The 12,580-nt window shown below is 38.3% G+C and overlaps 1 protein-coding gene across 1 annotated transcript in view; it reads right to left on the reverse strand.

The window, feature by feature from the left end:
- ATP10A (ATPase phospholipid transporting 10A (putative)) overlaps positions 1–12,580 on the reverse strand; it is a 118,524-nt gene that overhangs the window by 40,275 nt on the left and 65,669 nt on the right. The window contains exons 3-6 of the mRNA XM_054222608.1: positions 10,527–10,612; positions 3,884–3,990; positions 3,647–3,778; positions 1,101–1,234 (exon numbers count right to left, since the gene is read on the reverse strand). Coding sequence (XP_054078583.1) covers positions 1,101–1,234; positions 3,647–3,778; positions 3,884–3,990; positions 10,527–10,612 — 459 coding nt within the window. The remainder of the gene's footprint in view (positions 1–1,100; positions 1,235–3,646; positions 3,779–3,883; positions 3,991–10,526; positions 10,613–12,580) is intronic.

Raw genomic sequence — 12,580 nt, forward strand, 5'->3', positions numbered from 1 at the left:
AATAATCTTTTTGGCCTTGGCTTTTGCACTGCAGATTATCTGAATGAAGAACACGTTTTATAATTGGTGAAGAGAAAGATGTGAGACGTTTCTTCAGAAAAGATTTTCAACTGTTTCTAGAAAATTGTCAAAACTCCATGAAATATATAATTTATACATGAATTTTTCCCCGCAGATGTTTTCAGGACAGAAATTCCCTCCTGCATACATTATTTAGCGTCCTGAATTAGGTACGAGGGATAAATTATAGCCTGTATATAAGTGGCAAATGTGGCTATTTAAACAAATACGACAATTAAAGGTTGGTGTTCAAAGAATTCTGTGGTGAATTTTTTTAACCAATATCATAACCCAATACCTTACAGTAAAAAGTAATGTAACTCATCCTTTTTCATTCCTTTTTATAAAGGAGTTGCTGCCTCTAGTAATACAACCTCCTCTAGTGTGGCACTGGGCATACTTTCCCATGTCCCAGTGACATGAGTCTCTGTTACTTCTCTTGACTTACCACCACCTTCACCATTCAATACATTTCTCTTCGTGACCAAAAAAGCTTTTACCAGAGCTTTTTACTTATCTGCGGCATGGAGTTGTTAAGAGCAGTATCTTTGGACAGCAGTTAAAAAAGTATACAATGTATGTTCATACCAGGACACTGTACCCGAAGGGGCACTCACAGTCTTTGAGGTGTTCCACAGTGGGTGGATACGAAGCATAAAGCTTGTTTTCTCCCAGCAGGGCCCATTCCATCCTATCTCTTCCTACTTTTTAAAAATAAAATAAAATAAAATACATGAATCTTTTGGGGAAGGTTCTCCAATGACTTTCCTCTCCAGCGCCAAGGGAGCTCTGACAGTTTACCGTGTGCATCAGCTTGTTTATTTTTCAGAGAAGTTATCATCTTTTTACCACTGGGTAGACCACTTCTTTTATTTAATTTTGCTTTCTGTTTATATATTATCATACTCCCTATAGCTAAAATTTAATTTTAAAGTGACTTAATGTACTTCTTTTTATGCTTGATACTACATATACTGCATATTTATAGCTTTGTTACAGCAAACTATAAACAGAGGTGACAGCATGTACAACTTGATTACCTGGAAAACTATGATCACTGTCAGAAATAAATATACTGAAGCTAAAACAGGAGACAAATATTTGCCATCAGGCCCTGGAACATCAAAAATTGGTTTCTTCTTCTCACCGTATTGCCATACCCATAGTCCATGACCTGCAGAAGAGTTGAAAGAGAGAAAAATGCAAATTACCTCCAAGGAAAAATGCTTATGGTATGAATTTGTTCTTAGACTTGAGTTACATGGGAAAGGGATATTTGTTTTCAACTATTCTGCATGATTTTTGAAAAAGGCTTGAAAAAGGCTTGAAAGACTTTTGAAAAAGGCTTGAAAAATGTTTTTTTCTGCCTTGGGACCTGGGGTTTGGGAAAGCAGTTTGTCTGGCCTTAAGGACAGCATGCAAGAGTTATTTCACATAACTCTATCCAAATAAGGTGAGCTGGCCAGTCTAAATTAGTAATTTAGGCTCTTTGTGTAATCACCAGAGAAAACTAGACTTCTTCAGAAAGCGACTCATTTCAGTGATATTTGATGTGTTAAAATGAAAGAACTCCATTGACTGCACTAGGTGTATCACTAGCCAGCTATCACTAAACTAGTTTCAGCTGGATAAAGTCAGAACAGGCTTTAATCTCTGAAATAACAGTATCAGCAGTCAAGAGCATGGAAAGCGAGGAACTAGGAACAGAAGAAATTCTAAGCCTTATTCAAACCCTTTTTTAAATTGACTGTGCTGATAACTAAATAAAGATAAGATTATTATTATTTTGGGAAAATGACATTCCTGTTAAAGAGACAGAAAGTTGCCTTTTTAAGTAGAGCACTAGGATTTGCAGTCACGAAAGACCTAAAATGGCATCCCTGATGTTTTTAAGGTTAAAAACAAGGAATAATTCCCCCATGATAAGAAGCATTCAAGCTATTTTTACTATATGTCAGAAATTGTAAAAAAATGACAAAGGCCTACTGTAAAATTAATCTTTTGTAAGCCACATCTGACAAGGTCCTTTATGTCTTGATACATAAAACCAGCACTGAACTCTTGAAAAATAGAAACAGTATTTCAGCCAAGTGAACAAATTATTTTGTCCCTGTACTACCGACATGAGCATACCACCATATTGATGTCTTTACTGATGTCTTTATTTTTATTCTTGACAGCAAAAATTGGGAGCCCCGCACTGAGAATGACCTACATCAAGACTTGTTTTATAAATATCCTGACTCAGATTTTCAAAAGAATTAGTTAAGGGTCGTACCTCCACTTCTACATCAGCAGAAGGTACAAAAATTGCCTGACTCTTAGAGAACACAGCTTTGCATGTCTTGAAGCACAAGGCACCTCTGGTTTCCAAGGGCTCTGGTTTCCTTTCCAGCTGTTTTTGGTTGTTGCCACCTCCAGCAGCCTTCTCTGGCCCTCTGCTGGTGGTAGCAGAAGTGACAGAAGGGAAGGTGTTAATTGTCACCTACTGTGTGCCACCTCCTCCGTTCACATTCATGCATCCCAGGGGCTTCAGCTGATGTGAAGCCGCTGCTGCGCACATCCCGGTGCCGCTGCTCCGGGGGCAACACCTGGGATGCAGCGGCCGAGGGGACAGCTGCAGGCAGTGACTCCCTACAATTAAGCCTCCCTACCACAGCACTTCAGCCCCTGAGGACCGGGCTACCCGACACTGAGACACTGCAAAAGAGTGTCATGAACGCAATGGAAACAAATATACTGGCTGATTCACGTCTGGAAAAACTCATCTTTAAGCAGCATTTAACAATACCTGGAAAAAGGCACACAGAGACGTATTAAAATGGCATAAGACTGTTAATAAACTACACCATGGTTGTTAGGAAACATTCTAGTGTTTATGCTGTGTGACTCACACACAAACATTACAGAACACACAAACATTAAGGATATGGAATTCATATGCCATATATAAAGAATAATTCTGAGTGCCAAACATAAAACTCAATTCATTCTCACAAGTGAATGGAAAAACAGCCTGAAGAGTACTAACCTGAACCTCAGCATTTCCTTAATCACTCCATGAAGTCTAGAGAGTCTTCTACTTGCAGATTTAGACTTTAATTTATTTCATCTTTGTTAAAGCTGCAGCCTTAGGGACAATGCGTCAATGTTGTATACTGTCCCCTTGATTAAATAAGTAACACTGGGGAACAGCATTGTGCTAGTTTATTCTCTGCTCACAAATTATTTTGTTGACTGATTAATGGCATGTCACAGTCTATCACCTGTAAATTTGAGGGGACTAAATATAAAGTGGCTTCTTTTGGACTTGACATTTTTGGATGCTATCAAGGGTGGTAGAATCTAAGCCTTCGGATTTCTGGTAGTAATAGCATATATTTGATTGATACTAAGAAGCTATTGAGATGAGCTTATGTATCAAGAGATCTTGATTTCAAAGAAGAAAACACAACAAAAATTAGGTAGTATGAAGGCAGATGTACGGATTTAATGTCTTGGCAGATACATATGTTTTTGATAAAGTTAAGCACAGGAATCCCAAAAGAGTCTGATACTTAGGTTTCTACTTTTAAAGAGCACTTACCTATGGCAGAAAACAGACACATGATTAAAAGTATGAGGACACACCAAAGGACATCAGCATTCATCTGTCTTTCAAGCTTACTGCGTTTGTAACGGGGTCCATTATTATTTAACAAAGCTTTGGTCTCATGCCCTGCAGAAGCAATTACATCAAATGACGTAATATGGATTTTTGTTATTATTTTAAGGAAACTACAAAAAGGCAGTGCGCCTAGTCAGAACGAAAAACAGCCTTTACCTGCATAGATTACTATTCCTGCAACTTCTTCTGTATTTCTAATGGTACATCCACGTAACAAAAGATTTTCTTTGAACAGTCCATCCTTTTTTCCATTTTTATGTACACTGCAGAAAATTTAAAAACAGAACAAAGCACAGCACATCAAAACATTGAGTATGTTAAATCATACTACTCTGTAATTTAACAAGCCCAGGAAACATCTTCAAAGTTTAAGAAGTTTTGTCAACCTGATGGTGAAGTATTTCCTTAGATCTTTCTCCTGGGAAGATTCTCCGGCAGACTCTGAAAACTGAGAACACCTACACAAGAATCCCAAACATGCAGCAGCCCAGCTGGAGCAGTACCAGTTGCTGTTGGATATACAAATGTACTGGAAAAATGCTCATTGGAGATACGCAGGCCAAACCTACAGCGTATGTGCAGCCTGTCTAATGCTTTGAAAATGCATTGGACTTTCTGTGCATGTGCAAATCGACTGTGCAATCACAGTTAATCCAGTCCACCCAAGAGCAGCTGTGCAGTGCATATGATTAACCCACTATTGACATGTTCTTACCGAAGAAATCCTAGAAAGAAATATAGTGAAACCGGGAAAGGACTGTGCTTCAGAAGCAGCGATTTTAAGGAGGATGTGCCAGGGATGACACGCATCAGTTCAGTGAAGAAGAAAGGAAAAAAATTCCATGTGTTCACCAGTAAGAACAAGAGAAATTCCTTTCAGAAGTGTCTCACTGGCTCTCTAAGAAAGATGAAATGGCCTGTGCCCTGATGATTCCTGTTGACTAGCACCAAAAACATGTGAAACCAAAACATGAGAAGAATGGAACAGAGTAATGTTTCTACTACAACTTATTGTCTGCTGTGTATGGACTGACACAAATTTCAGCTGACAGAGAAATACAGAAAACAGCCTTAGGAGAATCAATAGTCACCAGGGAAATGCTAAACAATAATAACAACAGTTAAAGTTGTTATAAATGTTTTATTAGGTAAAAAATACAAACCAAATAATAATTTCAAACCTTTTCTAAATGAATAAAATTTAATTTAATTTAATCAAGTGTAGTATCTCAATGCCTCAGAGAAGATTAAAGCAAAGTCTGGAATGTTTAAATATTCTGCCTTCACTTTCAGAGCATCAAAACCACCACACTTTCAAAGTCTAAAAAACAGAGTGCAATAAAAAAAACTAGCAAAAGCTGGGAGTTCAAGAGAAATCCTGGAAAAGCACTTGTGCTATACTAAAGTTAACATTGTGCTCTTGCAACATTGAATTTTATGGCTACCTGGATTTGAACATTTAAAATCCTGTGTCGCCCGAAATTTGCAAACTGGCCTTTTATAAAAAAGTGGAGTTCTTTTGATTTGCTTCCTATTTTGTAAGCCTTCACACCTGGGTTAGATCTTCATGCTTGTCTCTGATTGTTAGAATCTTTTCTTTTTCTAAACGAGGACCAAAATTCTAACTTTAGCACATCCTTCTAGGATCTCAGGCCTGAAGAACTTTATCAAGTATCCTGAGATCTGCAAGAAGAAAAGGTTCACATTGGTGAATCCTTTGTACTCTTCCCCCGTCTAGTAGGACTACTTGCTGTTATGCTGGTTGTGCTATCTATTCTAGTAGAATATACCCATAAATAATATATATATCATATTCATACATATGTATATATACACAGCCCTTTTTAGTTCAGTATAATACTTTATACCCACTTTCTGCTCAAAAATATAAATTAAAAGCATCGGTGTTTCAACAGGTATACTTAGCTTTTCACTGTAGGGATGGAAAAAAAGTGGTGGGTTTGACGGCTGAGGTAGCTGCAGCAGCGATAACATCTGACTAGAGCTGACTAGAGACCAGAAACAAATGGAGAAGAGAAGAAGCGGATAACATCAAGTTTGCGATTCTGATACCAAAATGAAGGTGTTTTTTTTCAGTAGGAGAGAATTTCCCCTGCTCAGCTCATCCTCCCCGCCAGCCTCAGATACAAGAACAGAGGGTTTGCTTCTGTCCTCTTCAGCAAACCTCATTAACCCACCGCCTCACCTCTTGCCAAAGGAGCTTCAAAAACTGAGGTCTGCCCAACAGCCCTCTTGCAGTACGCCGATAGGTGTAAGTGCTGATGGCCAGCTGGAGAATTACCCAAATTTGGCTGGGCTTGAACTATGGGAAATAATTTCTTAACGATTCCATACTGTAGAAATTACACTACTACCAGGATTCTGCCATTCCTCTGCTTTTTAAGGCTGAATTCTACATTAGCCTTTCTCGTAAATCATGAAGATGTTAGTTTGAATTACCAATGAAGTCTTCAAACGGTAGTTATGATTCCTGTTAATAAATGGGACTTTTTAAAGATAAACCTACTTTAAAATTTACTAACCTACTTTAAAATTACTAAGAAGTAATTGCTCTGGCTTACGATTTTATAGCCTTCATCAATTTTTTACACTTCACAGTAACAGTGGACTGTGACAGGTATATTGCACATGGCAACCTTTATATACAATTACTTGTGTATTTTTTCTATACAACTATGTATTTGTTCTTACTGTCTTAGCTTATACAACTGCTCCAAAGCAATGGTGCAACACCTGAAGTTAACCTGTAGGCGCCAAGACCGCAATCTACTGCCCTCACCACAACTCACCCTTACATGCCTTTGGTACTGCTTTTTACTTTTCCATATGCAAAAGAAGTCAAATCAACTCACCTGTTGCTCACCAGACCTTTAGAAAACATGAATGAAATCAGAATCTCGGAAGGAGAAGCTGGCAGGGGCTGGAGGAAACTCAGTTTCCTTTTTGTGTGCACTCACTCCCAGTGACTCACTAACAGAACATACATAGAAGGCAATTGGCCACTGATGATAAAAGGAAGAAAAAATTACAGACATAAAGGTCTGCATTAAAAAATAATGAAAAATAGAGTTAGACAAAACTGCTCACTTTGATAACAAACCTGCCACTACTTTTATCTGGGTGGAGAGATGGCTGAAATCCCATTTCTAGCCCCACAGAGTTATAAACCTTAAGCTTGTTACAGAGGCTGAACAGTCTGTTTTTCCCCTTTCTGGATTCAGGCCAGTATAACTTTGGGAGGCAAAGAAGGAAACTTTTCTCTGTCAGTGTTTAAAACAGTGGCCGGCTGAACAGATGCCTGGAACACGAAGGGTAGCCCATGAGGAAACACGCTGGCAAGTGCAGGTGCAACACTCTCTTCTTCTGCAATTTCTCACATGGATGACACTGCAAATAGTCAGTATCTAAACATCTAAAATACACATGCACCATGAATAAGGAGAATTGGGCAGACCAGATGCAGTTAGCTACTACTTCACTACAGCACTCTGAAAGTGTTTGTGTAGCCTCCTGGTTTAATGCAGAAACACAAAAATAAGTCCGATGGTAGCTCACTTCAGCCTTCTATTATGTTTTTTCTTTGTTAAGTGTTCACCAGAATTAAATACCAAGGTAACATATCAAAACTGTATTCAGAAGAGAGTATTTTCTTTCACACTCTGGTTTCTCAAGTGTCTTATAAAGCAAACAGTAGAGCGGGCATTACTGTCCAAGGCTTGACACTCCCAAAGAAAATATTCAGCAATCTTAAACATACTCTTAGCGCACATCATCAGTCAGAATCTTCCTGACTCTCAATTCTGATGAAATTTAGCCTAGGTTTTTTTTTTTTTCCAGGACAGGTGGTGTCACTATAGCACAGTACAGAGAATTCTGTAGAGATTTATACTTTTTTTTCCTTAAAAAAAATTGTAACATTAATTTGTATTAATTTGGGTTTTTTTTATAATATGAAAATCTTTGAAATAGAAATACACACATCCCTTGCTTTACTTATTTTGGTAGGATCAAGTTTTCTGTTCTTGCCTAATAATAAAATTTTTACTTTCAGAGAAAAGCTGAAAAGCCAGAATACCAACTACTACTTCTCCTTTTCCCTTGCCCATATACACACAAATAGCTAGAAACAAGTTTTTAAAGCAAATTTTGTTATTTTTGGAACCTGGCATGGAATTCTTGAGTGTTTGCCATGCATAGTGTACATAATCTGGACAGACCCATACAGGCAGGGGACATGTTAGGTTTTATTCTATTCTTTTTATACAGGAGACTTCTTAGAGGGGAAATAAAAATGAGGAGATATGCTTAGGATATCTGAGGCTGCAGAAACTGCAAAACGGCAGTAAAGCAAGCGCCTGAGTAGAACCGGCAGTCTGCCTGCCCGTCTGCACACCCAGAGCGTGTTCAATGCAGATTGTGCCAATATAGCTGAAGAAGTCATATGTAGAAATGTGCATGCTACATTTTAGCAGCTATAAGTTAGGGCCAGGCCTGTCTCAATGCATTTTGCAATACTTTTCTGGTTTTTTTATTATCATGTTTCCCTTTACCCTGGCCTGCCAATGCTACGTTGTTTACCTATAGTGATCACATATCAGAATAACTGGGGAACAAAATTTTTACATGTTTACAAGACACACACACACAAATATTTCCATTTTCTGAAACATTTGTCAGCACAGACACTAGAACCAAAGGAGCCCTTTGTATTTCAAATAATAAAAAATAGTCTTAATCAAAACTGGAAACCTCCAAAGTGGTCAAAACTTCAAGCAAACTTTGACAATAATGTCTTGGCAGAGCTTTTACATATGGATCTATTGAAAGTCTATTATTTCATAGCATCCCTATTTAAATATCTCAGTAACATTTTTTTTTAGTTGAGCTATTATCAGCTGGGAGCTACCTGAACATTTCTTTCAAGCAGTGACTACTGGTAAGATTTTGAACAAGAGTTAATATCTGAGTTTGACGCGGCAATGACATGTTGCAGTTCCGATGTGCTAATTACTATTCATCTTGCTAACATATGATTTGGAATAGACTGATGATTTCATGATACTAATGAGGGAAATCTAAAAAGAGGGGGAAAAAAGTCTTCTCCAGTGATAAATTACAAAACAGAGAGTTTATTTGTTGAAGGTTGATCCCTGCCCTTTACTTCAAATGCACCGTGGTCCTTTAGTTGTAAATCTCTTGCAGCAGAGCTGATGAGACCTGGAAATCAATTCATGCTTTCTGCTAGATTCAAAACTGATGTCTTGGCTTTTTGCTGTGTCAAAATATATTCACATCATTTGTGAAACATTAAAATATAAAGAAGATTATATAGAATCAATATTAAACAACAGTCTTCCAAAAGGTACTACCATGTTTTCTGCTACATAATTCAAATGTTTCTGTGACTTACACACTACAGACATTTTCTACATGGAGTATGTAAGTAAATATATAATGAAAGACACATTTATGCATATCTTCTACAGCATTCAACCTCGGCTTATTATTTTGGGGACTAAGACTCACACACATGAAGTGTTCTAGAAAAGCTGCCAAACTTTCCATTTCCATATCTGGAAATGTCATTTCTGCAGTAGAGCAGGCTCTCTGTTAATGTAGACATTTACACACCCTCATGCGGTTATGTCTAATACCAAACTTTTATCTTTAAATGAACTGTAGGGCTTTGTGCTGCTAAATAAAGGAACACATTTTCCCACACTACAACTCGATGTAGTTTCAAAAAAACTGTCCTGATTTACACCAGTTGACAGTACATCCTACACGATCTGTGACATCTGAGAGTAGTAACTGAGGTGGTAAATAGCATCACTATAAAAAACTCCCCAAGCTCCAGTGATTTACCTTGTGCCATTTACGCAATTCAATACTGCTTATCACTCCTAATCAATATGGGTGATAAATCACTGCATTCTAAATAGAATTTGTGTCTGTTTAACTCTCTTCATTAAAGTTTACACAAAAATTAAATATCGGGGGCTCTCACTCTCCATGTGGTTACAGACTATAGAAAAATAAATCATGCAACAGTGCATCTCCGAAGTCACCACTATTGGCATGTCTACACACTACAGCCCTGGCTATGTTAGAAGCAAAGTGCTTTGCACATGCTAAAACATTTGCTTCTGAGCAGGATTGACTGGCCAGAGATGAGCACCCTGTTGATGCAGTTCTGTTTGTTTAGAATTAAGTCAAGTGGCTATAGGTGATTCTGCGTGGTAATGTAGGAGCACACCCATCGTGTGAGCCAACTGTTTTATTTTGTCTGAATGAGAGGAAAGGAATACTGCCATAGCTGGAGAAATATCAGTTTCGCCTTCAGACTTTCCTCAATTACACTTGTATTAAAAGAAACACCAAATAGACCCATCTTCATAAAAGCAGTGTACAACAGATTGTGTTTGTTTGTTGGCTCTCTTGAACTGGTTTTCTATTTCCTCCCATTTCCAGATGGGCTTTTTTGATCCATGGAGGGAAGGAAAGGGAGAAGAGTGTCTGTAACTACAGTGCTTCATGCATTCATTTCTGGAGTGTAAACTGATCAAAGCTAACAACTAAATCCACCCTAAGGAATGGAAACGTGAGGCTCCCATCTCACCCTGAAGTGAGGTTCCTCTAAAAGAGCCTTAAATATGCAGCCCTATTTAGATGTGATGATGATGCAACTTACAGAACAGTCTAAACCAAACGAGCATTTATTTTATTCCATATTAGAGAAAAGGAGTGTATACTGAATGATATTATATGAAATACTCACATGTAACCTCGAAACCTACTTAGGTCATTGTTTGGCTTCTCACATTCAATGACACTGGTGAACTTCAAGGGATCAAATTCTGAGTCCTGGAATAATAAAAATGTTAATTACTTAGGGCAGACTTGCAAATTATAGCCAAAATTGCTTTCTTTTCTAGCTTTCATAATATATTAAAGTCCATCTTTCTTCAAAGGCAATCAAATGAATGACACTGACCACTGGCACTGAAAATCAAAGGGACCTGGCCACCAAAATTCCTTAGTGCCTTCCAAAATCTCCCTTACACAGATGACTATTTTGTTCTGCAAGTGGAAGAATGTGAGTTTCTGAAAGCACTAGATAAAAGATGTCGAACCCAGAAGTCAAATGAATTTGGTCTGGATTGGAAAAACGAAATTTATCTGGGAAGGCTCTTCAATAGTATCACTACGCTTCATGTTCAGTGAAGCTGCTGAAAATCTAGGACGACAGAAGTCAATATACTGCCACTTATGAAAAAGCCAATAAGAGCTTTTGAAATATCAGCAAGACTTCTTAATTGCTTTATGCCAACACAGATAAATTAATCTACTACAGTAAATTACACAGATATAGCAGAATAACTTTTTCCTAATTAACACTTAAAAACCTTCTTGATTCTCTAGCTCATTAGTCTGAAACTGCTATTTTTGCTGACTATATATGTTTACCTGTAGTTAGTACCTTGTTGTGTCTGAGAAAAACATCCTATCACAGCATAATTACTTTATTTTGTTAAATAAAAATCAAGGTTCTCCCTTCTTTGCCAGACCAAACAAACTACGCAGTGAACTCAGAGGTACCCAGTCCCGGTGCTGTTGAGAAGGCTGTTTGTCTCCGTCAATGAGGACTACCTTTACAAAACTGCTTTGCACACCATTTGAATGAAAGAAACAATTGTGAATTATAATTTTATTAAGCTTTCAACAGTGATAACACTACAAATGTTGTGTTTTACAGTAGTTTTGCTGACCAGCTGTAGACCCCAACCACTACTTTTTGGAAGGCATTATGGGAATAGATGACTGAGAATCAGTAACCAAAGGACAGACATAATCTTACTGCCAGCTTCTCTGAAACACACAGGTATGTCTGTTTTTTTTTTTTTTAAATATTGACTCTACTCAGAAGAGGTGAAAGAAACTAGATTTTAAAGAAGACATAAAAGAAACCAGCAGATATGTCAGCATCACCATCAATGCCCTCCTTCATTTTTCTACCAGTTACACCTGGAAGAAAGATAGACTTATAGTATGTAGGAGACAATTCAAACCACCCATGCCTGACGCTTTTAGAAACCTTTCCTGTATTTTCAAGAAACAAGGGATGATAAAGAGAACCGTGAAGATGGGCTGCCACTTAGAGACAGCTACAGCCCAGTGGAGGAAAGAGTCACTTTTATATGCAGAATTCATCTTGTAAACAAGGGGGGCTGGGCGAAAGGAGTAAAAACAAAGGGCAGCTCTGAGCAAAGAAGAAGATGGCTATACTGAGAATCAGAATCCCTAAACTATGTCAAAGTTGGCAGTCGACTACCCGAGCCGTAGCAAGAAATCCAGGTGATCGTCTCAGCACCAAATACTGTTGGTATTCAAGCTAATCAGATATTTATCCTGGTCAGCCTTGAATTTCTCTAGGTGACTGGGAGTGCTTGGGAGTATCTAGTTCTACAGAGGCACCTTAGACATCATTAGGCTGTAGAATGGGGCAGATATCGTAAAGCCACACATTCACTCCCTTTGACCCTTGTTCTTCAGCTGCTCACTGTAAACGGGCAGAGACACCAGCAGTCACAAGGAAGCAACTACCGGCTAGAACCGCCATCACGAAGCTTTCAGGCCTTGACATGTGAAATCTGTTACTACAGCTCCTAAACTGTCCTTGCCTCCAGCAGTCAAAGCTTCACGTTACAGAGACTCTATACCAACAGCCAGTGCTACCCGGCAGCTGCCTTTACTTCAGCTTGCTGGAGAAGATGAAGTTCTCCCAAGTCACACCAGAGCTTGTTGTGCTGGGAAAGCCTGTGTTGTCTATGT

Source organism: Rissa tridactyla, chromosome 1 (genome assembly GCF_028500815.1).
Source record: "Rissa tridactyla isolate bRisTri1 chromosome 1, bRisTri1.patW.cur.20221130, whole genome shotgun sequence".
Classification (NCBI taxonomy): Eukaryota; Metazoa; Chordata; class Aves; order Charadriiformes; family Laridae; genus Rissa; species Rissa tridactyla.